The sequence below is a fragment of the Orcinus orca genome, chromosome 2, assembly GCF_937001465.1.
Source record: "Orcinus orca chromosome 2, mOrcOrc1.1, whole genome shotgun sequence".
In the NCBI taxonomy this organism is placed as follows: Eukaryota; Metazoa; Chordata; class Mammalia; order Artiodactyla; family Delphinidae; genus Orcinus; species Orcinus orca.
The window spans coordinates 116,041,704-116,068,205 of record NC_064560.1 but is presented as its reverse complement, the minus strand read 5'-3'; the positions used below and the strand labels follow the sequence as shown (position 1 = coordinate 116,068,205).

Sequence of the window (26,502 nt, the reverse complement as noted above, 5' to 3'; positions counted from 1 at the left end):
GAATGTGGGTGGTGGTGGAGCTTCCAGTGTTTTCCTGGCTGGGGAAAGGATGCCACATTGTCCCGTGTAGACAAGACATCATTCATCATCTCAGGATCTGTTAGCGCACGGGGAGCAGCAGCTGGGGCTCCTTCCTTTCTCTCTACTCTGCCCTTCCTGCCCCTTGCGAACACACAACTGAATTACATCCAGCACAGCCAGTCACCTGGGCACCTGGAACGTCAGCAGGAAGGGCCACCAGGAAAGGCAGTGCTGAGGCTGCCCTGGGGCAAGGGAGGGACTGCAGGGGGCAGCTGGCAGGCACAGTGTTCGAAGGACAAGCCTGGCTCTGAGCGGACCTCTGCTCACCCACCTCGTCTGCCTGCAGGTCCTCCTCCAGCTGCAACACCTGCTTCAGCGCCTCAGCCACCACCACCCTCCGCTTCTGCAGGAACTCCAGCTCTGCCTGGCACAGGCTGAAGCCTAGCCGCACGTCCAGTGCCTCGGAGCTGTGGGGACAGAGGAGCTTGGCTTAGCAGGTCTGTAGACTCCACCTCCATGGAGAAGACATGGCTTTAGGGTCAGTTGGACCTAGGCTTGAAGCCTGGTTCTGCCAGGAATCACCTTTGTGACCTTGGGCCCCTGCTTTCTCATCTGTAAAATGGGGCTAATCGTGCTTAACTCCTGGCACTGTCTTCAGCACTTAATGAGATAACAAATGTAAAGCCCCAAAGCCTTAGCTGGTGGGCCGTAAGCAGGTACTCAACACAATTAGGGACTCACTGAACCCTCTGCCTCTTCAACGAGATCTGGAAAGTCTTGAAAGCCTTCCCCCAGGCACCTTCTAGAGCCCAAGGCCAGACATGGGTGACAAGAGGCCCTGAGATCCTTTTGGCCAGTCCCTCTGAATAAGGCTCTACAGTAGGGCTCTTCTGAGCTGGATAAACAAGGTCCTGTTCTCATGGAGCTCATATTCCTTGGTGAGCTTTTCCTGCTCCCAGAGTAAAAATCATCCTGTGTGACAAAAACCCTTCACATCCCTGATCTCACCCTGTCACCCCCACAGGTCTGCAAGGTGGGTGGGGCAGGAAGAGCATGCCCAACGCTTGCCCTCTTTTTATCACATCCCTGATGTGAGCAAGTCCAGGCTTCTGGCCTGGCATCCAAGCCCCCACCTGATCTGTCCAACCTCACCTCCTGCTACTTCCTGGAAGGGTCCATCGGCTCTCAGAGCCCAGGAGTAGTCTGGGTTCTGAGCCTCCTCCCTCTGCCCATCAACATCCCTTGCATTCCAAGGCCCTCCTCCCCAGTGACTCCAGGAGACTGGACCTTGACAATTTCCAGCCTGAGTCTTAGTGACCCTGGTAACTATAAAGGTCACATCTCCTTGAAGGTAGAGCCTGGGAGCTCTCTCATTATGTTTCCTTCATGTCTGGTATAGGCCTGCAGACACAGCTGTGAGGAAATCTTCCCTTGGCCTCAACAAGGAATGAATAATAAAACAGCAATAATAATAACATTTGTTGATATTTTCTGAGTTTCCCACTTCGCAGATCACTGATTTCTTCACATGTGTTATCTCACTGGATCCTCAAAGCAACCCAATGATAGACAGTACTCCTGGTATTGCTCTAATTTACAGGTGAGAAAAACTGAGATTTAGAGAGGCTTAATAACTTGACCAAGGACAAACAGCTATCAAATTGTAAATGGAAACTACAGTCACTTGATTTTCAACAAGGGTGCCAGGACAATTCAAAGGGGGAAAGAACAGTCTTTTCACCAAATGATGCTGTGACAACTGGATATCCACATGCAAAAGAATGAAGTTGGACCCCTAGTTCACACTGTATATACAAATTAACTCAAAATTGATCATAGACCCAAATTGAGAGCTAAAACTATAAAACTCTTAAAAGAAAACATGGGAGTAAATCTTCATGACCTTGGATTAGGCAATGGTTTTTTAAATATGTCACCAGAAGCACAAGTGACAAAAGAAAAAAATATACATACACTGAAGTTCACCAAAATTGAAAACTTCTGTGCTTCAAAGAACACCATTAAGAATGTGAAAGACAATCTCCAGAACAGGAAAAATATTTAGAAATCATATATCTGACAAGGGGCTTGTATCCAGAATATACAAAGAACTTTCACAAGTTAACAATAGAAGGCAAGTCACCCACTTTAAAAATGGGTAAAGGATTTGAATAGATATTTCTCCGAAGAAGATATAGAAATGGCCCATAAGCCTGTGAAAAAATGCTCAACGTCCCTGGCCGTCAGGGAAATGCAAATCAACACCACAACAAGATACCACTTTAAGTCCCTAAAGATAAATAAGTCAGAGGGACAGACCGAAAGAGGGCACTTTACCAGGGTGTAGATTTCATGTGTAATTCACAATTCTTGTTCTGGGAATTGAAAGATGAAAAGTTTGTCAGGGATGACAGCTCAGAGCCAAGTGGTCCCAACCAAATAAGGGGAGACTCACCACACCGTGCCCGCCCCCACCCCGGGATGCTTGACTTAGCGCATGCGCATGCAGCGCCCCGCCCGCGCATGCGCACACAGGTTCTCTTCTGGACGTCTCTCGCCCCCAACCTGGCTCAGCTTCCACACCCTGTCTTTGGCTCCACAATGCAGCTCAGCAGTCTTCTATCCCCCAAGACTCCTGTACCCTGCCTGAGAGACCCGCCACGAGCCATGCTCCCCGCCGGGCTCCCCAGGCTCTCCCCGTCTCCCTTCCACAGGCACTCCAGGCTACGCTGCTCAGGGACCCCTTCCCAGACCCAGGCCCTCACCACAGGCAGGGTCACCGCCTGGCCGTCAGGGAGGCAATCCAGGGACTGGCACACAGGGTCGTTCTTGCACGCACTGCAGCAGCAAAGCTGGAAGGATGGGCCGTTTCGTGAGGGGAGGGGCTCCTCCCAACTCGAGTCTGAACCAGCCCCTAACCCCCTGCTGTCGCAGCCTCCTACCACAGAGCTCCACTGGCTCTTGGGCACCTCCACGTGGACCTGGGGCTGGAAGTACTTGGGGTAGTGGAAGCAGGCAGGGTTTGGGCCGCAGGGCTCCAGGCAGTGTGAGATGTGCTGGGTGTGCTCGAAGGACTCCGTCACTGTCACCGGGAGGCCCTTCACTGAAAGAGAGGACAAGAGGGCTGAGACCCCTGGGAAGCCTCCCACTTCCTACCCCAAATCGGCCCAATAAAAGGCCTAGGGGAGGCACCCAGGACAGGGGTTTAGAATTACCGAGGGCATTGGTTAAAATGCCCCAGAGAGTCTCATTCTGAAGGGCCAGGCGGGGCGCAGGAATCTGCATTTTTACAAGGCTTTTGTGTGTGTGTGTGTGTGTGTGTGAGGTCTGAGAGGCTGAGTTTTCTGGACTAGTCCTCCTAGGTTCTGCTCCTCCACAAGGTGCCCCGAAGTTACCTTCCCACTGCACTGAAAGCAGGCCCTCTCCTTGCTGCCAGTTTGGGGGCAGAACCTCTTCCTTCCCCCTCCCTCCCCCATGCCAGTTGGGCTGTGCCGCTCTCCTCTCTGCAGACAGGGCTGGAAGCCTTGCATGGGGGGGATGAGGTGGAGTGGTGAGAAGGAGAGTCGCGTATTTGCGGATCTCTTAGGTCCCTGCCAGCTATAAAATGCGTTCCCCATGGAGCCCAGGGCAGCCATGGAGCAGCCAACTCTGGTGTTGACAGGGTTGGGAAGTGGCACTGTCCTCCCCACCCCCCAGCAGGCAGAGGTAGTCAAAGGGCTCACCTTTCCTATTCTTCTGTCTCCTGGATTCTGCATGAACCTCCAGGCAGGACATTTGTCGAGACTGAAACAAAGGAAGGGGAGGTCATTTTGAGCACAAGCTTCCGGGGATGCTCTACCAGGCCACAAACTCCCAAAGACTGATTTTCGGGGGAGAGATTTCCTTGAATCCTGAGGCTTTAGATGCATCTAATTGAAATGGCTGTACCAACAGCCTAATTATGAAAATCTTTTTCATTCTGAACTTGTGCTTATAGAGAGATTGGAGTTGGGGGAAAATGGGACGAGACTGATTCTGAGAGTGGGTGCTTTATTAGGGAGGTTGCTGAGGTCATCGTTTTGGGAGATGGGATGCTGGTCCAGGTGTTTCCTCCCCAGGAGCAGGAGCCCAGCTGCTGCCCCCACCACTGCCCGCACCCCCTTTGTCTGGCTTCAGTTAGTCTGACTCCTAGCGGGCTCTGGGACAAGGGCCCAAGTTGGGCCTGGTTTTCCCTCCCACAGTTCTGTTCCCAAGAGCAGCAGCCACAGGTGGCCTCTGGAGCCACAGGGGCCTGGAAGGACAATTACCACCAGCACGCCATTCGTGATGAGACTCTCAGGTGGAGAGGGGCTGAAAAACAAAATGAGAACTCCTGGTCAGTCATATCGTTCTTTCTAAAAATTTATTTTATTGACGTATAGTTGATTTACAACATTGTGTTAATTTCTACTGTGCAGCAAAGTGATTCAGTTATATACATTCTTTTTCATATTCTTTTCCAGTATGGTTTATCACAGGATATTGAATACAGTTCCCTGTGCTATACAGTAGGACCTTGTTGTTTATCCATCCTATATACAATAGTTTGCACCTGCTAATTCCAAATTCCCAATCCAACCCTCCTCTACCCCCTCTTCCCCTTGGCAACCACAAGTCTATTCTCTAAGTCATATCATTCTTGACTGATTTCTCACAAGGCTGACGAACAGCCTACGTAGGGTCAATAAGGAGATAGCAGAGCCTTCTTAATCCTTGTGAAAAATATTGGCTTAAGAAACCTTAGATCTGCAGATTGTCAAGGAGAAAACTGGCATACATTTTAAATAGAATGTCCAGAAAAAAAAAAAAGATTTCTAAGTTAGAGGGAGTAGAAGAGTTTCTTTTCTTTTTCTTCCTTAAAGGATAGCTGTTCTTTATGTCCAACCAGATGCAACTGCATGGAGTTATGAGGATAAACAGGTTGCAAGAAAAGGCCAGAGCCCACCATCTCGAGCAAATGTAAACAGTTCTGGTAGCAAAACGGACTCATCCTATTTAATTTGTGCATTTAACAAATAGTTTTGACCCAGCTAGAGAGGGGCCTGGTGAGTGTGAAATGTCCTTGTGTTACAAAGCTGAGAAAGCCTCCAAGGTTACAATTCGCCTAGGGGAGTCCACAGCCTCCCTTGTCAAAATGAAGCCCAAGATGACTGTGTTTCCATATCAACTCTGATTACCAATGCTGACGTATTTCATTTTGTAAGCCACTTTCTAATTCACCCAAGGAATGTTTTTCCCCCTAAAAGTCCTGTCAAACCAAGAACTGAAGGAGAGAGCCCAGATTTTCTTTAATATGAAAGAAATAAAGTTGATTTTAATTTGTCAAATTTAATTTTAATTTAAGTTGATTTTAATGAGGCACCTCAAATAGTTCCAAGACCCCCTATGCAGAGGATTCTCCGGGTGGAATTTGACAAGCCCTCTTGTTCTTGTTCCTGCCTCTCATTGTCCCCCTGTCCCTGGGCTGTTAATAAGTCCAGGGGACTCAGTTCTGCCAGGGTTAAGAAGCTGGTTGCCCAATCACAAGGCACACTGCTGCCCCAGGGCAGGCTTGTCCCCTCCCGGCAGGAACCCTACTCCCTCCCTCACAGCCCTTTCCTCTCCTTTCTCTCTCTGTGTCCTCTTCTTCCCACACTCCAGCTCTGTGACCCAATTCCACTTGAGTCCACGGCACAGTCATACGTCCAGGACCCTGGACCTTTTTCTTAATTGGACATGATGAGAAATAACCCCACATCTCTGTCCTGAGCCTCCCCTTGACTTGGTTCCAGAGTTGACTGCAGAGGGGCATGGCCTCTGCTTCAGGCCAGGTTTGGGGGAGTTTGTTCTAACAGTCCTGGGTCCAGGAGGAGACGCCTTGGTCCTGACCTCTTTCTTAGCGTGGCCTCAAGAAGGCCCCATCCCCAGGGTGGCAGGAAGTCTTCCCAGAGGCCACTCTCAGAAATGCTGGGGAGCTGAGGCAGGTGATTTGGCCAGAGTACTAGATCTTTAAAGCAATACTGACATCAGTAGACCTGGATGAGAAGGGGTGGGGCCCAGGCACCTACGGGATTTAGAAGTTCCCAAGTGATTCTGATGCACAGTGAGGAGCGTCAAGGGTGGGAGTAGAAGTGGGGGTGGGGAACCGCAGAAAGGAGGACCCAGCTGTACAATGCCTGTGCCCAGAAGCTGCTTTGGGGTCAGGACCTTGGTGGAAGCCTGGGGGGTTGGGTCCTACTCACCTCTCCTCCAGCAGGAACTCCACCTCCAGCTCCTCCATGCCCTGCAGGGGGAGGAAGAGACTGCAGTTGTGAGCTGTGTCTACGCCTCTCTGCAGACCAGGACCCTGTGCCATCCCAGGAGACCCTGCGGACCTGCCCCTGTCCTTCGCACAGGGCTGTCCTGCTGTCTTGGCGTGGGGGCAGCTGCTCCTGGCTCTTTTTGTCCCCTCTCCCTCCCTCTGTCCCCAAGTCTTTGATATCAGGAACATCACTGACCACCCAGGGGAGGGTCAGGGTGTGGAGTTGACCCCTAGACCCAGCAGGTAAATCTCTCTGCCCCAGAACATTTTCCTTTCATCTTCTCCCTCCAGCTTCCATTGCTCCCCTTCTTCTCCAAGGGGCTCAGGGCCTGGGGCAAGGGAGATATTGCCCCCAGCAAGCTCAACTCTGAAGGCTAGGAGCCCCTTCCTTCAGCTACTGCTTTGCATCTCTTGCTGTGTAACTTCAGGAAGTCATGACCTCCCTCACTGGACCTTAATTTCCCCACAGAGTGTAAGCCAGGTGAGGGCAGGGATGCTTGTCCCTGAGGTGTCACCCGTGCACGGCACAGTGCCTGGCCCATAGGGCATTCAAATACTTGTTGAATGAATTGATAACATCCTGGGCCTTTTCAGCTCTGCCTTTCTCTGATTTGCAGATTTGCACTCCTTTATCCTTATCTGCCCTCTGTCCCCTGGGACCATCCCAGAAGCAGGACTCTGAGGAAAGAAAGGGAATCAACACGTATTCTGTCTCCATTTTGTACTGTGAACAGTGCTAGATGCCTTAATTATGTATTCTTATTTAAGCCTCACAGTGACCCTGTGTGGTAGGTCTTACTATCACTATTGTATAGACGAGGTAACAGAACTCAGAGGAATGAAGCAATTTCTGCAGGGTCACAGAGCTATTGATAGTAAGCCAAAGCGCTGGGATTTGAACAGCAGTGCTATCTTCTCCTGACCTGGCTACAGAGAGAGGATCCCATAGAACAGCATCATAGGAATAACCAGCTGCCCCTCGTGAAGCAGGAGGCTGAGGGCTGGGGCACCTGCACTCACCTCTCTGTTGAGTGGGAACTTCACGTGGGTTTTCTCTCGGAAGCAGAGCTTGGTGAGGTCATAGAGAACTGTCAAGAAATGGTCATCTGGTGTCAACGTGTCGTCATCACAGACGCTCAGCTCTAGCACGTTCTAGGGGAGAACGGAGGGTTCAAGTCTGGTTACCAAGGTTGCATCAACCCATTCCCAGGATGAGCGGCCTGACCTCAGTCCTAGTGAGGAGGTGGGTCTGAGGGATGGGAGCCAGCACAGCTCAGGTGTGAGGGACATCTGTAGGGACATGAATTAAGAGAGGAAAGTGTCTATTCCCTTCTTTGCAACTCTCTGAAGCCTTCCTGCCCTTCTTCTCTGATTCTCCTACTGGGAAATTTTGCTCTTTTGCAAGCTTGGCAGGGGCTTGTGAAGTGTGAGGGATTTCATTTCACCTGGGGGAGAGATGGAAGGGCACAGCAGAGAAGACCCCTGTCAAGACATAGAATGTATCCAGCATTGGGACCCAGGAGCTGAAGACAGTTTTTTTGGCACTAGAAAACCGAGCTAAGGGAAGCTAACATCTTCACACTCCAGGGGAGTGATGTGGCAAAGATTATAGAGGGTTTGATTGGGTTGGGATGACGTATTGGAACTCTATCCTTTGGCTCATCAGCCCCTAAAGAGGTCTCATGGATGGTCCCAAAGCTGTATGTCAAGGATGGAGCAGTTACCCTGTCGTCTGGCTGAACTCTAAGGTCAATGATTTTAGGTGACATGGATTGGCCTCTGAGGCCACTTTTTCCAAGGATCCTGAGAGATGTAGGTTGGGGCTGGGTTTGCCTCTTTGGTTCCTATCTAGTGGGCATGAGGTGGTTCTGGGGGTTCCCAGCTGAATGAGATCTGTTGACTTTGTAATGACTAGAAACCAGGTGTGTCCCTGAACCAACCCAGCAGCCCCATAGATCTTCAGACAAAAGAAACACGAATTCTGTTTTCAAGATGGTAGGCCGAGCCCAAACTGAAATCCCCCTTTCTCACCAAAAACCATATATATGATAGAAAAGATATTTTTAAAACAATAAATATAAAGCCCTTCTTGAAAACAAAAAGGATAAGTCATTAACTCGGAACGGAGAAGCATCCCTAAAATATGAAAGCAGTAAGCTTGATGGAGCTGTTAAGCCTCAAATGCCTCAAGACTGGGTTTGATGCCTCCATGATGAGGCCAAGCTTGTCTTAAGGCCACCCTGATGAAGCTGTCACAACTCAGGATGTTCAAGAGAGGATTCTCCCTCAGGAGATGTGAGCTCAACTTAGAGTCACCGTATATCTGAAGAAGACAAATACCATGAAACAGCAACTCAACAAATGAAGAACACACACCCAAGGAATTCGAAATAATAAAGCCATCTAAAAAGGATTTAAGATAGAGAAAGCCCTCTGGCCGGAATTAGACTGGTCTTGGGCCTAGTGAGTAGAATGGCTCTTCTCTATATGCTCCTGCTTGGAGTATGTTCTGGAAGATACTGGAAACACACTCTATTTTGGGGCAGGAGACATCCAGTTCCAGTGACAATTAGGTAGGACAAGAGAGACAGGAAAGAGGATAGAAGGATAAGTATGCCTAGAGGGACAAGCGTGAGACAGGCAGAAGGAAGGAGTGGGTGAGTGGGGAGACAGATAGGTCGATAGGAGGACAAGAAGTCGGTAGAAAGAAAGACAAATAGGGACTTCCCCGGTGATGCAGTGGTTAAGAATCTGCCTCCCAATGCAGGGGACACAGGTTCGATCCCTGGTCTGAGAAGATCCCACATGCCATGGAGCAGTTAAGCCCGTGTGCCGCAACTACTGAGCCTGCGCTCCAGAGCCCGCAAGCCACAACCACTGAGCCCACGTGCCACAACTACTGAAGTCTGCATGCCTAGAGCCCATGCTCTGCAACAAGAGAAACCACCGCAATGAGAAGCCTGCACACCGTAATGAAGTGTAGCCCCCACTCGCTGCAACTAGAGAAAGCCTGCACACAGCAACGAGGACCAAATGAAGCCAAAATAATAAATAAATAAATAAATAAATTTATTTAAAAAAATACAAATAGTCATTATACTACAAAGTCACAGTAATCAAAACAGTATGGTACTGGCACAAAAACAGAAATATAGATCAATGGAACAGGATAGAAAGTCCAGAGATAAATCCATGCACTTATGGCCACCTAATCTATGACAAAAGAGGCAAGAATATACAATGGAGAAAAGACAGTCTCTTCAATAACTGGGGCTGGGACAACTGGACAGCTACATGCAAAAGAATGAAGTTAGAACACTCCCTAACACCATACACAAAAATAAACTCAAAATGGATTAAAGACCTAAGTCTGGATACTATAAAACTCTTGGAGGAAAATGTAGGCAGAACATTCTCTGACATAAATCACAGCAAGATATTTTTCAATCCACCACCTAGAGTAATGAAAATAAAAACAAAAATAAACAAATGGGGCCTAATTAAACTTAAAACCTTTTGCACAGCAAAGGAAACCATAAATAAAACGAAAATACAACCTTCAGAATGGGAGAAAATATTTGCAAATGAAGCAATTGACAAGGGATTAATCTCCAAAATATACCAACTGCTCATGCAGCTCAATAAAAAAAAAAAAAGAAAAAAACCAAAAAAAAAAACTGAAAAACTAAACAACCCAATCAAAAAATGGGCAGAAGATCTAAATAGACATTTCTCCAAAGAAGACATAGAGATGGCCAAAAAGCACACGAAAAAGTGCTCAACATCACTAATTATTAGAGAAATGCAAATCAAAACTGCAATGAGGTATCATTTCACACCAGTCGGAATAGCCATCATCAAAAAGTCTACAAACAATAAATGTTGGAGAGGGTGTGGAGAAAGGGGAACCCTCCTACACTGTTGGTGGGAATGTGAATTGGTACAGCCACTATGGAGAACAGTATGGAGGTTCTTTAAAAAACTAAAAATAGAGCTACTATATGACCTAGCAATCCCATTCCTAGGTATATATCCAGAGAAAACTATAATTCGAAAGGATGCATTCACCCCAATGTTCATTGCAGCACTATTTATGATAGCCAGGACATGGAAACAGCCTAAATGTCCATCGACAGAGGAATGGATAAAAAAGATGTGGTACATATATACAATGGAATATTACTCAGCCATAAAAAGGAATGAAATAGTGCCATATGCAGAGATGTGGATGGACCTAGAAACTGTCAAACAGAGTGAAGTCAAAGAGAAAAACAAATATCATTTACTATCACTCATACGTGGAATCTAGAAAAACAGTAGAGATGAACTTATTTGCAAAGAAAAAATAGAGTCACAGATGTAGAGAAAAAACTTATGGTTACTAAGGGGGAAAGGCGGGTGGGATGAAATGGGAAATTGGGACTGACATATATACACTACTATAGATAAAATAGATAATTAATGAGAACCTACTGTATAGCACAGGGAACTCTACTCAAGTGCTCTGTGGTGACCTAAGTGGGAAGGAAATCTAAAAAAGAGGGGATATGTGTATACGTATAACTGATTCACTTTGCTGTACAGCAAGAAACTAACACAACATTGTAAAGCAAGTGTACTCCAATAAAAATTAATTTAAAAAAAGAAAGAAAAACAAATAGTCATAAGAAGGGCACATGATCAAAGAGAAGGACAAGCAGGGAAGGAGGGGAATAGCAAGCAGGGCAGGCAGGTGCTGTCCCCCACGTCTCACCTTCACCCGGGTCTGGATCTGGAACTTGAAGCTTTCATTCCACTCTGGGTTTCGGCAGTTGGAGATGGTCCTAGTCCTCAGCCTCTTAGGAGAGCTTGTGGGCAGCCAGAGGCTCACAAAGCAGTCTGTCTGGCTTACTGTCCGAGGAAGACAAGGGTGGGAGGGGAGGGTGAGGAGTCAACCCAGGTCCAGAGAGGAGAGAGTGTGGAGGCAGAAGCCAGCTTCTGGTCCCCTCCTGACTCATGGCTCTGACTCTCCAGAGACCTTTGTCCCAGAACCCTGAGAAGGTCATGGACTGCAGGCTAGAGGTTTCACAGAGGGGACCCAGGTCCCACTGACTGTTCTCGTGGACACAGATGGCCTCTGGCTCTTCTCAGCAGCACCCTGGCTCTCTGAGCAAACACCTGTTGGTTTGGGACAAGGTACAGTTGCACAGTTTTCCCTCTGCCAGGGGAAGATCTGGAGGACTAGCCCCCAAGGGTCCAGTTTATCTCTTGCCTTAGCCCAGGGCACCAGGGAAACCACAGTAGGGCCCAGCTCTTCCTCTGAGCTGAGGAGCAGCAAGGATTAGCAGGGACACCATCGGCTGGGAGTCAGCCTAGAGGGCCCCAGCGGGGAAGGGCTTGAGTGGAACAAGCTATTCAGCAGGATCTAGGGGCCGGGACTACCATCCACACATGACTAACGTCTCAGATACACCCCGACGGGCTTTTCATATCTCTGCTGGTCTCCCCACATGGGGTGTGTGACCCAAGAAACCCTCACATCTAAGACCACATACTCTATTTTTCATTTGAAAGAACAACGCAACTGTGATGATGCTGTAAGTGCTCTGGAGAAGGACAAAGGCTGTGACCTCAACAGGCCCTCCTGAAGTGAAAGAAGGCCTCCTGGGTCTTCTGTTTGGAGCAGCAGAAGGCATACAGTGAAAAATGGCAGCCCAGCCCAGCTCCTTCCCTCCATTCTACCTGGGAGGAGGGAGGAAGAGGTGCCACGATTGCCCTTGTCACTCTTCTTCGGTCATTCCCAGGGTACCCACCCAATTCATAGAGAACGGGAACCGTCAATACAGTTTCCAGTGTCAGAGAGTCTTCTAGATAGTAAAGCTGGGCAGGGATGCGAGACTCATCCAAACTACCTCCTAATTATAATTAATAATGTCCTGTGAGAGTGGAACCAGAGGTGACCCACTCCCCAGACTGACTTAGTCCTATATTGTCTCTATACTGAGAACTTTATCAGACTTAATAACCATGGTTTGCATCACAAGCATCCCTAGTTTCTGATTTCATCCCCGCTGTCTGGTTAATCTGTGAGGGCTCACCATTCAATGAATTGGAATTCATGGCCTTCCTCCCACTGAATAGAGGTGAGATGACCCTGTCCTTTAAATGTCATAATCATCATTAATCCAAACACAAAGAATGACCCAAACCCAACAGAATCAAAAGAAAATGATGACATCATCCCTATCTTTCCTTCCACACCCAACCTGTTCTTCCTCACCGTCAACTCAGGTGTCCTGACTAGACACCAAATATCGCCCTTGACTCTCACCTTGAGTCGACTTAACTCCTTGGAGCTCTCCAGCCTGTCCACTTCTCCCTACTTGCATGGCCACTGCCTTGGTACAAGCCACCTTCATCTCTGCTGCCACTGCCCCAATGGATGCCCTGTCTTCTGTCCTGCCCCACCCTGATCTTTTCTCTTTAGAGAAACCAGAGGGCTCTTGTCCCATCTGACCATGTCACTCTCCAGTTTAAGATCCTTTAGCGGCTCCCATATGCCTTCAGAAAGGAGTCCCACCCATTCAGCATGGATGCCCCTCCCACTTCCCCAGCCACAGCTTCATCTTTCCATCTTCCCTACCACCCCAGCCCCTTCCCTGCCCCCAAACACACACACACACACACACACACACACACGCGCGCACACACACACACACAGAGATGCGTGCACACATGCACGCACGTAAACACTCACACACGTGCCACCACTCACACTCCAGACTCCAGCCAAACCCAGTCCCTTGTAGGTCTCAAAGGCCATGCCATCTTGCAATGAACACCCTTCTGTTCCTCCTTCACGCCACCCTTCCTTGGTTAGCCCCTTCAGGTTGCAGAAGAGACCTCCTCTGGAAGCCTCGTCTGAACCTCCAAGTCTGGGCCAGGTGCCCCTTGTAGCCCAGGGCCCTCTGCTCTCCTCCCGATGGAGCACTGGCTACAGTTCACTGCAATGGCAGGTCGGTGCATCTGTCTCCACCTCCCACTGCACCCTGGGAAGCTCAGGAAACCCATGTTGGCACCGCTAGATATTTGTTGAATAAATGAATGATAGAAAAGCCCAACTTCCTGCTATTGGGCTGTATCAGTACCCAAGAAATTCTGGGCTGAGTCACCACAGATATAGATAGGCACGTTTAATGGCTCTGCTCAGAGAGAGACTCCCTGGGGACCTGCTTAGTCCTCCTGGACCCCTCCCTTGGCTTTTCCTGGGCTCTGGGGCACCTCCTGCTGGTCTGCCTCCTGTACACAAGGAGCCTGCAGGCAGGGACCCACCAGGCCTACACTCACTTGCTTAGCATGATTTGAAGGACCCTGTAAAGGCCCATTTCCCTCTAACATCCCTTTCCTATCATCAGTCCATGCCTAACATTGTCCCATTAAATCCACTAAATAAAGTTTCAGGTATTTTGGCCGAAGGCTTAAATCTCTAATTAAGATAAAAAGACTCCTGGAAGAGCCAGGATTGATCAGACACCCACATGTCAAGCATTAATTTATTTCCCAGTCCTTTCGTAGGGAGCCGTTCCACCTCCTCCCCAACAAGGTTGGGAAGGAGAGTGAAGCCCAAGAGGGGATAATCCTGGGGAAGGAGGGATGATGAGGTAGCCGCTGGACCCAGATGACGATCTGGGGCATGGGCATAATGAACTGACTGTAAGGCAGTGACCATCGAGCTGGCAATGAAGAGTGGTTAAGCAAGGATGACCCAATTCTGAGAATTTCAGGGACTTCAGGGAATTTCCTAAGCACAGATAGGTTCTAATCCTTGTTCTTCATGAAGTGACAGAGGGCTTGGTCATCAGAATGACATGTCTCTTTTCCCAGAATGTGGGTGGCCAAGATGACTCAATGATCTCTATAGATGTCAAGAACATTGTCTTCCTAATACCTTAGAGACACCTGCCTCACACCCCCTGGGAGTGCTGGTTTGAGTTTATTTTCCCAAGAGGAGTAAAAACTCTTGACAGCGGGGAGATTTCCGGGCTGATTTTCTCCCAGCTCTGGTGCAGGGCTGGGTGGTGTGCTCCTTGATGGGGGCAGTCACCCCTGAATCTCATCCCTGAATCTCATCCCTTTCAGCCTCCTGGAAATCTTAGAAACTCAGGCACTCATTACAGGACTGAACCAGAGAGGAGCTTGTTTTTGATCCAAGCTGGAAGGCACAATGTGGGGCAAGGGTAACCCAGGACCTGCAAGAGGTTAGGATAGACTCAACCCAGGTGAGGCAGCAACAGATCCCAGCCTGTGACAACTGTGGATCCAGACACGTGACCTGGGCTGCTGACACCCCCAGACACCATGGCTGCCCCCGGACGCTGTTCTTTAGGGAAATGAGGAAAACATAAAAAGGGGATCCCAAAGGGGCCAGGGTGTCCCCGAAGGGCAGCCTGTGTGCCAGAGGCGTGTGGGGGGAAGGGGGAGAGGAGGGTGGTGGAGCAGACCTCAGCCTGTTTCTCTGGTTCCTGTTCCCCATCCCACCCCCTCCTCTAGGGCTTGTAGGTGACGGGTGTAGCAGGGAGAAGACAAAAGGAAGGGCCCTGGACGCGGGGGAAGGTCTGAGCGCACAGGTGTAGGCACGCCGTGCGAGTGTGAGGCCCGCATGACACACAGGGCTGGGACAGATACGCCTCCAGAGGAGCCGAGGCAGGCGAGGCAGCTGCCGGCATGCGAGAGCTGTGGCCGTCCCTGAGGGAAATGGGCTGAGGTGTCTGATAACCCACGCTGGCACGGCAGGAAAGGCAGAAGAGGCAGGCAGGTCCTGGGTCCAGCGGACACTTCCAGGCCCCTCAGGTCACTCACTGGTGGCCTGAGAGGTCCCGAGAAGCCCAAGAAGTCCGTGGCCCTCTGGCTGGTCTTGTGACAGAGCCAGGCCCCAAATGATGCTGGCTGCAATTGCTCCCCCGGCATGGGCTCTGGACACTCACCCTCCCAGGGGCCCAGTCTGAATGCTGCCTGATCCCTTTGTTCTCTCTGGGGCTCCAGGGCCCTCCTTCCTCCACCCTCCACACTCATCCTTACACTGCAGTGTTGCAGCGACAGCTTCCCGGAAGGTCTGTCAGCCTCTCCCACCTGTGCTCCTGCACCATCTGCATATAAGCCCTCGGGAAGTCATGCAATCCCTTCCTCAAGAGCTCAGGTGCCCATCACTTAGATTCCTGTCAACCCTCTGAACGGCCCTGACCTCCTCCTCCTGGCTTGTCTCCCTTAACCCCCAGCGGTCCAGACCTGGCATCAAACACTGATTCTGCTTTCGGCAATTAATCCTCAATGTGCGAAATGGGCCCCACAGCCCTGCCTTCAGGTTGTGCGGAAGATGAATGATGTTTGGATGTCTGGCCCCAGCTGGCCCCCAGCAGGGGCTCGGGGGGACGCAGCTCCTCTCCCTCAGACTGGGCTCCCCAGGCCTCTGGATGCTCACACCCTCTCCCCTCAAAGCAGCTTTCCTCAGATACTCCCAGCTTTCAGTGTCCTCCAGTTCTAAATTCTGTGGTGACAAGATGAGAATGCCGTCCTCTATTACTACTCTATAATTGCTTTGGGCATAGACACCTCCCCATGTATCACGGCTCTCCCAGGCTAATTGAATCCTGGGGTGAGGGCAGTATAACAGAGCTTTGGGGAAACTGGAGCCCTTGGGCGATTCCTGTGTGGTCACCAGTGAGTGGGGACCCCCTCAGCCATGGGCCTTGACACAGAGCTTTCTCCTCCTTGAGGGCCAAGCTTCCTCACTGGATGGGGTGGGGGGAGATGAGGGCAGCATAGGGAGGGGCTTTTGTTCTGCCCACCCAGATGCCTTCATTTCTTCCTGAAGCCAAAGACTTCCCTGGGCCCCCATGGTCTGGGAATGCAGCAGGGGCTGGGATGAAAGGGACGTTAAAGTTGCAAGAAGACACTGCACAAAGAGCCCTGGTGAGTCAAACCACATCCATGGCCTGAACTGAGGAACTCGGCGCTATGGGGCACCCGGCATGCACTGTAGAACCCGTTTGAGATCCAGGTCCTGAGAAGGGCACTGGGGCTGGCCGGCAGCTGGCTCCATGGTACTCAAGGGCCCTTCCTTCCCTGCCACCCCTAACAGGCCGTAAACTCATGCAGAGACAAGGAGTGCCCAGTGTGGGAGAAGCTACTCCTGGAACGGATCCTAGGGAGGGGAGAGTGGGGAGGAGAGAGCGAAGTGAGCCGTTGGAGGAGGCCGAATGCAAGGGCCGGTCATGCCAAGGGTGCAGCTAGAGGGAGGGGCCTGGGAAAATGATACAAACCCCAAAGTCTGTAATACAACTTGAACATAGAGCGTGCACACACACACACACACACACACACACTCTCATGCGCGCGCGCGCGCGCACACACAGCCACACCTGACCATTTCTCCCCCCGGGGCCTGTCTCCATCCTGGCCCCAGATGCAGAGAAGAAGGAGGGAAGAGGGAGGGGGATACTTACCCACGTCAGCCTGTTGGACGTTTTTCATCCGGATGACCCTCACTGTCAGCAGGTGGCATGGAGACAGCTCCTCCTGTGGATTGAGAGGACAGTGGACTCACTCTTCGGGCGATTGTGGCAGGTGGCCTTGACGGAGAGAGCAGCACAGGCTCCCACTGCCCAGGCTCAAGCAACCTCCCCACTGTCCATCGGTGTTTCTGGGCTCTGGAGGCTGCTTCTGGTCCCCAGGCGGCCCGAGGCTATGGACGTGAGGGGCTTTGTCCTCACCCCACTCTGAGCCAGCACACCCGGGAAGAGGGACAGCTTCATGCCTGTTCCGTCCCTGTCTTGCTTGTTTGGATCTGGGAATTGGAAGCCCTTTTCCTGAGCATTTTACCCAGGCTTAGACAAGTCTTTTTACTGTCCACTCCCAGCCCACGCCCATGGCAGACACCATCGGACTCCTCCAACCCACCCAATGACATTTATAGAGGCCTCTGAACTGGAACCCTTTACTCCACATCGTCCACTCCATGTTTCTAGAATCACTTTCTACCCTTCCAAGAAGATGCAATTCTTCTGTATTTAAAATAATATTGGGGGACTTCCCTGGTGGCGCAGTGGTTAAAAATCTGCCTGCCAATGCAGGGGACACAGGTTCGAGCCCTGGTCCGGGAAGATCCCACATGCCGTGGAGCAACTAAGCCCATGCGCCACAACTACCGAGCCTGCGCTCTACAGCCTGTGAGCCCCAACTACTGAAGCCCGTGTGCTGCAATTACTGAAGCCTGGGCGCCTAGAGCCCATGCTCCACAACAACAGAAGCCATGGCAGTGAGAAGCCTGCGCACTGCAACGAAGAGCAGCCCCCGCTCGCCACAACTAGAAAAAGCCCGTGTGCAGCAACGAAGACGCAACACAGACAAAAAAATAAATAAAAATTAAAAACAATATAACATTGGGATTTAGGGAAAAACATGAGAGTATGAAGGAAAAAAGTCCCCATAATGCCACCACTCAGAAAAGGTCACTATTTATAATTATTTTTATTTTCAACTCAGACTGCCCACAGATAGTTCATCTGCCTTGGCGGTTATCAGAGATAATACTATTTGTAATAGCATCTACTGAACACGTACTGCAGTAGGGGCGGGGCAGAGCGGGGCAGGGCAGGCACCGACCCTTAGTGCGAGACCCTGAGCTCAGGGGTTAGAGGTCCCACTCAGTCAGCCTCACGGGGGTCCTGGGGCAGAGAGTGCAGTGGAGGTGGACAGCGGCCTTCTCCCCAGGGCCCTCCAGCCTCAGGCCAGTGGGTGAGCTGGGCTCCTGGGGGACAGGCTGGGTGCTGGGTCTCGCAGAGCTCCAGAGCCCTTGCCATGGCCACCCACTGGCCGGGCCCAGGCCACGAAGCAGCAGTGAACCTCTCCGCAGTCCCTGCCTCTGTGACCTAATGGCGGCGGGGTCTCCATGGGTCACAGGCCGTGGGACCCACCCCTGTTTGGGTGGCCTGAGGAGCCCGAGGGCCAGCTGGTTCCTGGGTGCCTGGCTTCCTCAGTGATGAGATCTGTGCAGGGTCTGGGGATCTTGCCCTGAGGACACCGCCAGCTGAGATCTGCCTCCTCAGCCAGGCCTGGGCACTGGCGCGAGGACCCAGACTGGAGGCTGGTCCAACACTCCCAGGCAGGGAACCAGCCCACGTAGGGACCCCCTCCACTTACCAGAGGCTGGACCTCAGAGGGCAAAAGTTGAGCCTTGGGACCTTGCCCTTTCTTGTCAGAAGAGAGAATAACATTTGTTTTGGTGGAGGTTTACAGGAACATCGTGACCTGACTGTGACCTGACCTCAAGAACAAAGGCTCGGACACCGAGAAGTCTGCAACAACTAACCATGCCCCTCCTTCACCTTTCCTATAAAAGGGCTTCGCTGAAAGCTTTCAGGGAGTTTGGGAATTTTTAAGGCATGAGCCACCAGTCTCCTTGCATGGCCCTGCAATAAACTTTCCTCCGCTCCAAACTCCGACGTTTTGGTATTGTTTGGCCTCACTGTGCATCGGGTCCACGGACTTGCATTTGGTAACATTACTATTTGCTAGACACTTCTCTTATAGTTTCTAATCCTCATAAAACCTTTATAATAGAGGTATTGCCATCTTTTTAAAAGTTAAGAAATAATTGACGTATAACATTGTATAAGGTTGAGGTATACGGCATAATGATTTGATATATGTATTTAGTATTGCCAGATGATTACCACAAGAAGTTTAGTTATCCATCATCACACATAGTTAAAATTTTTTTTCCTTGTCATGAGAACTGTTATTTTGATGGCTGTCCTTCCAGCCTCTTCGGGGCTTAATTCTGACCAGGAACAATAGGACGACGGCTGGGAAGACAGTTGCTTAGTCCCTGAGATAGATACATACGTCAGTTTTAGGGCTTCTTCCTCCTCTCTCCCCAACAACTGCCTCACAATCGGAACAAAAGCCACACTGGCAGACACATACAGGCCTGAGGATTCCTTCTGTGAGATTAACTCTGAAATGTTGAATATATTCATGGTCAATAACTTGCTCTAATGGGATTGCCTTTTGAGCTTTGTAACTGGGCCAAAGGTCACAACACTGCTTCTCTTTTGGTTCTGGAAATACGGCTCAGCCTCTGGGCACGTGGGCTCGTCATTCTCACTCCCCACCTGGGCAGAGCGTGTGTCCTGGTTTGATCTGGTGAGGAGGCAGGAGTCAGCTTTCATCCAGGAGAGCAATTCTGGTGAAACCTGTTCCCCCTGGCCCATTTTCTCAGAAGGCAGCTAGAGGGCTACAAGAGGGGAGCTGCCTGAGGACTCAGCCCAGGCAGGGGTCACTCCTCATGTCTCTGAACCCAGGGTCACGATCCTCTTGGCCATCATAGGTCTTCTCCTGCCTCCAGGAGGGGCTGCCCTTGGCCCTGCCCAGCTCCCTTGTGTCTTCGCTGGGAGAGAATGAGCATCTACAGCTTCCCGCAGGACCTCACTTGAGGTCTCCCTGCCTTCCAGGAAAAGCTCTCTGCTGTCATCTAACACGATACCTTCCAACGAGGCTGACCATTTCTTTCTACTCTAACTCAGCCCCATTAACAACACAGCTACCATCTGCTGAGTGTCTTCCAAATGCTAAGTGTTGTGTATATAATCTCTATATTTTATCTTACTATTAGCCTTGCTTTACAGATAGAGAATCTGAGCCTAAGTCCTTTGACTTCAGGCACTCAGCTAGAATCAAAGGAAACTGAGTTTCAATCCAATTCTAATTCTTAAGCCCACGTTCATAACCACAATTATACTGTCACCTTACTTGAAAGCGACCGTGGGCAAACACGAAGACAGGTGCTGCTTACCCTGATCTCCTCATGCTTGGTCTTGTCCTCTGAAAATCTATTTTCCCGGCAGAGTCTTCTTTTCACCCTTCATTCCCCCAAAGCCCCCAAATAATCCCCACACTCTGGCAGTCCTTCTATTTACAGTGCTCTTCTGACACATTTCATCACCTCTCTCTGTTTTAAACAGACAGAGCACATCAGAACTGTAAGGGTACTTGGAGAAGCTCTCGCTTTCTAGCAGCCACAGACGGCTCCTTTGTGGTCATTCTGGAGCCTCAGATTACACCTTTAGCCCAGGAATTTGCAGAAGACACCCAATTGCAAAGCACTCTGCAAAGCACTCTTACATCTGCCAGCAGGGAGCCAGAGCCTGGAGGGTTTGAGAGACAGCCCAGAGGGGCGGTGCGGAGAGGAAGGCAGTGGGAACATGGGACTCGGGTCTTGGGCCCAGATGATTCCAGAAATGAGGTCTGTGAAAGATGACCTTCTGGGATTAACATGAGTGTACATATTTTGCTCCTGATATGATCAGCTCAGTTGGAGTGGTGCTAGACACAAGCAAAACTTCATGGCCCCAGAGGTAATGAACAGAAAGACGTAGAAAGACGTAATAGATCAAAGTACAGAGTCTGTGACTATGGGAACCTGAAACCAGTGAGCTTACGGAACCCAAGTGTATGGGGTAGCTTATGGGATCCAGGTAAGAACTTCAGGGACTTAGACAAGCTCATCCTTCCAATAGGATGCCCTGGCTGGGCATCAGGGTGAAAGTTTAACAGGCATGGCCAGGCTGCGGCCCTGGAGTTGGGATGGGCAGTAATCCTCCAGTTCATGGGGGTATTGGAGGGTCCTGGGATAAGGACCAGGGAGCACTCCCTGGAGGGGCTAGAACTGAAGGCAGGGATTATTTGGCAACCAGTGGAGGAGTGTATTTAGACACTTTAATAACCAGAACAGCTGTGCAGGGAGGGTGGCTGGATGGTAGTTTGCTGGGAAGTCACTGCTCAGGCTGCAGACACACCTGGCTCCAGCCTCCTCCCTCACCTCGGTCCCTGGGGCTGGACTTGCCAGGACTCCATTTCCCCCAAAAACTCCTCAGGACAGGGGTATCTTGCCAGCTCATATGGAAAAGAGCTTGACTCTCAGCACTGGCTATTGTGCAATCCAATATTACCCCTTCCCAAACCCTCACTTTAGAGATAGGACTTTGGCGGGGAAGTTGGGAATACAATTCCTTACCCTCCTCTAGTGCGCTGGGCTCTGCTCTACCTGGGGTTGCTGCATCTGTTCTCAACTACCACCCGCCCCCCGCACATCCCAGCCAGACTCTGAGGAAGGTACTGTTATCCTGCTTTGCAGAGGAGAAGACCGAGGTTAGAGAGCTTGCATCTCACATGGCGTCACACAGCCCAGAAGGGGCGGGGCCGGGACTCAGACGCAGATCCACCTGACTGCAGGGCAGAGCCCTCTCCGTCCACCTGGAGGCTGGCTCTCACCGTGAATTAACGAACTCAGTTAAAAGCTTGCTCCAGGTCATGCACTAGACTAGTTAATAGCAGAGGCAGGAGTAAAACCCTCAGCTCCCATTCTGGGACTGTCCTCACACCCCAAGAAACTAGCTATCATCACAAATTAGAAGAATATTTAGTTACAGATGGGCTCCCAGGGCCTGGCTCCCAGGTGCGGGTGAGGGTTGGGAGGAGGGTCTGACAACCCTGTTTCAGAAGTGGTTAGGGTCAGACATACCCAAACCACACCAGCGCATGAGGTCTGGGTGCTGACGAGGGAGTACAGCTCCCGGGGAACCTGTGGGAACTCCCCTCCGCGGGGCTTCTCAGGGCAGGCCCGGCTGGCGATGCCACCTCCTCCTCCCTAGAGAGCTGGATGTATCCATCAGTTCCCTGCAACACCTGTGTCAGAGCTCAGACCAGCCTGGCGATAGCTTCCAGGAGGCAAGGGCCCTCCCTAAAAGGAGAGCATTGGGATGGGAACTCTGTGGGATCCCAGAGCATTTCCCTGCTAGTCTGAGCAGCACCCCAGACCAGGGGTCACCTGGGAGGAGCCACTATGGCTGTTTTCCTTTTTATCACCCAGGCTAGGTGAGAGGTCAGGGCAAGAAATCCCAGCTCTGAGTCATGGACCCTCCAGGACCTGAGAGGGATGGGCACAGCTCTCCATTGCTTCATTCCCGCTTCAAGGTAAGCTCTGTCCCTCTGTGGAGGTTTCTCCTTGCCCAAGCGCCAGGAGACTCAACGAGACAGGAGAGGCAGGAGCACGTGTGGACCAGAGGCTACCTCAGCCCCCTGAGGGCTGTGGAGGAACACAGCCCAGAAGGCAACGTCTATCCTGGCCCAGGCGGCGGGACACCAGGCACCATACAGCATGGGGTTTTCCTCCTGGGCTCCCTGGAGACTGAGCAAGGTCTCCACCTCCCACCCCAAAGGGGCAAGACACTTTCAGGGCATCACTCGCCTCACTCCATGATTTAGTGTGGGCCGGGGGAAGGTAAGGAGGAAGATGTTGCTGCTGACAGCCCTTGCCATGGCATGCCTACAGCAAATTGGAAGACAGAGACGATGGGAAAGCCAAGGCAGAGCTGGTCTAGAGCCCTGGAAACCTGACCCATGAACCTGGGGTGTCTCTGCAAGGCCGTGAGGGGCTGCAGAGACCCAGGAGTCTGGACCACAGACCCAGGAGGGGTGCCTCGTGGCCAATGGAGACAGGTTGGCAATGGTACCGATCCTCACCGGACACCACACCACACACTCTCCCAGCAGGCAGTTCAAGACGTCCACAAGGTAAATGCCTGCTCACCGTTGGGAGAGGCCAAATGTGACGCACCCCCAGCAGTGCTGAGCACTGTCCTCCTGGGTGCTGCTGGGCCCAGGACGTCCCTGAGCCACTCCATAGAGTCTTGTCAAGCCCGTGGGTATCCGCAGCTGGGCCATCCACCCAGGAGCCCAGCCCCAACTGGGCCAGACTGTGTCCCCTGGTGCCGGGCAGGGGCTGCCCTAGCCGAGGTGCTCCACGTCTCTGGAGTCTGCGGTGCCCCCAGCCCTCCCTGAACCCGTCTCCTGCTCTCAGCTCCGGACCCACCCAGCCCTGCTCCCTCACCTCCAAGGTGCAGGTGGCGGAGGGCCTGCCATCTTCTGCTTGGCTTGGGTGTGACGGGTGGTGGGAGGCTAAGACAAGCGTCTCCTTCTGCAGCATGGTGTGGCTCTGCCGTTGGGCAGTGAGATGGGGAACTTATACCCTTACTCAGAGCCCCGCCCTCTGGAAGACTCTTGGCAGTGTCTCAGATTGCCCGGGGAGGGGTTTAGGTAGGTAGACAGATGGGGTTCCTGGGCACAGGCCTCTTAGTATCAAGGGACCCTCAGGTCTTCAGATCCTGGAAATGCGGGGACCAGCAGGGTCAGGGGTCTGCTGCCCCAAGAAGAATGACCAGGCTGTCCACTGCCCCAGAGAATGGCAGGAAGAGGCTGCTGGACCCTCATGACTTCAGGATTAGCCCAGCCATGATTTGGAAAAGCTGTCTCTACAGCTTGTCAAGGTCATGGCTCAGAGGTGCCCCTCTGGGGGATATGCCCTCCCTCCTAACTCTACTTAGCCCCATGGCTCAGTGCCCCAGGAGCTGTAGGCAGGGACCTCAGGAGAGGCAGGGACCATGACCAGGACTCAAAGTTAGAGGATGAAGAAGGAAAGTAATCGCCTGAATCCCCGGTGAGGAGAGAGTCAAGGGCTAGTGGTCCCTGCCCTCCCAGGCAGGTGGAGAAAGGGTGAGCCCAGCCCCTGCCCGGGCTCAGAGATGCTCTCGCCCCATGCAGCTGATCCCTATCTCTGTCCTGGTGGCTGGCTCACTCCAAGGGTCTGGGGAGGCAGCTTTGCTTGCTCAGCTGTGCAGCTGGGAGCTTTGGGAATTTCCTGCCTGAGCTATTGCCTGGGGGCCCACAACCGGCTTTTCCGGCCCATGGATTAAAGTGATTTTATGAAACTAAGGGTGAGATCTGAATACAGGGCTGACTGGGCTTGAAGGCAGGGATGGAACCTGGTCAGTGGTATCTGTGGGGCCTCTCCGTATGCCAGGTGGAGGACATCCCCACCCTGCTCCTCTCTGCTTGCCAGGCTCTCCGGACGGGGGATGGGGCCTTAACTTGGACCCCTCCCAGCTTGCACCCTTCCCTGCCGCTGCCATGGCGCACTGCCAGGGACACAAACAGCATCCGCGCCCCTCGGTGGACTCTACCAAATTCAATTTCGTTCACAGCGCTTAGTGAGCACCTACTGCATACGTGCTACTAAGAGAGGAAAGTCTAAGCTTGAAGCTGCTGACAGTCCAGCTGGGGAACCAAATGCTTCCAACCCCTCAGAAGCTCAGAGGTCTGAGTCTCCTGTGGTAACGGGGGTATCCTAGAAGGAGCAATAGAAACCCTTTACATTTGTAAAAATCTGTGGTTTGCAGACCTAATAACTGGCTGCGGAGCACAGAAACGGGGAAATGAGTGTCAGCTGGGAAGGGAAAGAGTGGGCATGAGAAGGCTTCGTGGAAGAGGCAGCATCTGAATTGGGTCTTGCAGGAGAGATGGGATTGCAGTAGCTAACGATAGGTGAGAAGGGCATCATGGGAAGAAGGAGCAGTAGGAACAGGAATAAGGAGGCCAGAAAGCAGGCTATGCTCAGGTATGTAAGTGGGCTGGTATCAGAGTAGCGAGTTGTGTGGGAGGAGGTATGGGGGAGTGGAGAGTGGGACACAGAGGGTGGTGGAAGTTGGGCAGAGAGAAGGGAGGTTCTGTGAAGGAACAAATCTGGAAAGATATATTAGGCCCCCATAGTTGTGACCTTTAAAAGGCATACTTTAGGGACTTCCCTGGTGGTCCAGTGGCTAAGACTCCGCACTCCCAATGCAGGGGGCCCAGGTTCGATCCCTGGTCGGGGAACTAGATCCCTCATGCTGCAACTAAATGACCTGCACATGGCAAGGAAGATCCCGTGTGCTGCAACTAAGACCTGGAGCAGCCAGATAAATAAATAAATATTTTTAAAAATTAAAGAAAAATAAAAGGTGTGCTTTAAATTTGGACTTATTCTCTAGGCAATGGGGAGCCATCAATGGTTTTTGAGCAGGACAGTGACATGATCAGAGCTGAAATTTCGGAAGGCAATGGTGATTCATGTTGTAGACAGCCCAGCCCACAGCACTACAATGTCCTGAATGTGATGTGGTGAGGCTATAGTGAGGGAAGGGGGACACTCCCCCCAACGGAGGTGTCCGCCTGGTACCCATTCCCTCCACTCCCCCACCCTTCACCATCAAATGGGCCCAGGGCAAGCCCCAAACTCCAAAACATTCCTCAAAGCCTAGAACTTGATCCTCCTCTCACTGAAGGAGCCTAGCCACAAACACCCACCCTACCCCGCTCCATCCATCCTCGGCAGCCTGTGAAAACTCTGGGTCTCCAATCCTTGTATTTCCTCATTGTGCATAAACTCCTCAAGAGCGGGGCCTCACTTTAGCTGAATGAAATCAGATTGAATGGGAAGCTAACAGGAGGTGGGGTGGAAGCTTCTTCCTCCATACCCTCTACACAGCCTCTGACCCAGGTGGGAGCTGGTGCAACAGCAAACAGAGTGGACTCGCCTGCCAGCATTTACCGCCTGGCTCTGAGCTGACAGGGTGCAGTCGGGAAGGAAACAACAAAGAATTTGTGATCTAGTGAGGGGAGCAGAGAGGGCTGAGTTAAGTGGTGAATTGTCCAGTGTGGACTCTAAGTAGGGCAGGAAGGGACAGAGGCCTTGGTGGTGGGAGCTGTGGGAGTGGGCTGGGAAGGTGGGGAGTGCCAGGCATAAGGTAACGTCCAACTATGGGGTGACGGGAGCCTAACCCCCTCCTCTGATCCAGTGTGTCTCTGAATGAACCCACAATTAAAGCTACAGCAGTGTTCTTGGTACACAATCTGATGCTCCAGAGCTCCTTCATGCGGAAATTCTGAAGCCATCTCCGCACAAAGTGGAGGGGACTTGGTTTCTTTCTACCCACTGCCCTTTCCTCCCTAATGAGCAGAAAGCCTGAGATCTCCCCAGAGCCCCCCAACCTGCTCTTCTGAGCCTCCACCTCTGACTGTGTCCGGGGGTCTTGTTAACTGGCTCCCATTTATCAGGGTGACCAGGAGCTGCCTTCACCAGCCGCCTCTTGGTCTCAGGTAACCCAGCATTGGAAAGTACATTCCTCCCAGTGACTCAGCCGACATCACTCCCAGGAGAACCAGCAAGGATGAATTCTTCACCTTTCCTCTTTCAAGATGCCTCGGGTGCCTGTCCCTTCCGTCCCACCCCATCAGCAGCATCTGATTCTCAGCCTCTTGCCTCTCACGAG

General features: G+C 51.6%; 1 protein-coding gene across 3 annotated transcripts in view; it reads right to left on the bottom strand.

The window, feature by feature from the left end:
- PLA2G4E (phospholipase A2 group IVE) overlaps nucleotides 1-23,401 on the bottom strand; it is a 44,660-nt gene extending 21,259 nt beyond the window's left edge. For 2 of the 3 annotated variants that reach the window (XM_049706669.1, XM_049706670.1), the window contains exons 1-11: nucleotides 23,247-23,401; nucleotides 16,801-16,873; nucleotides 11,073-11,209; nucleotides 7,340-7,471; nucleotides 6,261-6,301; nucleotides 4,308-4,350; nucleotides 3,744-3,804; nucleotides 2,964-3,124; nucleotides 2,787-2,873; nucleotides 2,359-2,396; nucleotides 353-488 (exon numbers count right to left, since the gene is read on the bottom strand). In XM_049706669.1, the coding sequence (XP_049562626.1) occupies nucleotides 353-488; nucleotides 2,359-2,396; nucleotides 2,787-2,873; nucleotides 2,964-3,124; nucleotides 3,744-3,804; nucleotides 4,308-4,350; nucleotides 6,261-6,301; nucleotides 7,340-7,471; nucleotides 11,073-11,209; nucleotides 16,801-16,873; nucleotides 23,247-23,342 (1,005 nt within the window). In that variant the 5' untranslated portion in view covers nucleotides 23,343-23,401. Of the gene's footprint in view, nucleotides 1-352; nucleotides 489-2,358; nucleotides 2,397-2,786; nucleotides 2,874-2,963; nucleotides 3,125-3,743; nucleotides 3,805-4,307; nucleotides 4,351-6,260; nucleotides 6,302-7,339; nucleotides 7,472-11,072; nucleotides 11,210-16,800; nucleotides 16,874-22,604; nucleotides 23,180-23,246 lie in introns of those variants that run through there. The other variant, XM_049706671.1, reaches the window with a different exon arrangement.
- Between the last annotated feature and the right edge of the window lie 3,101 nt (nucleotides 23,402-26,502).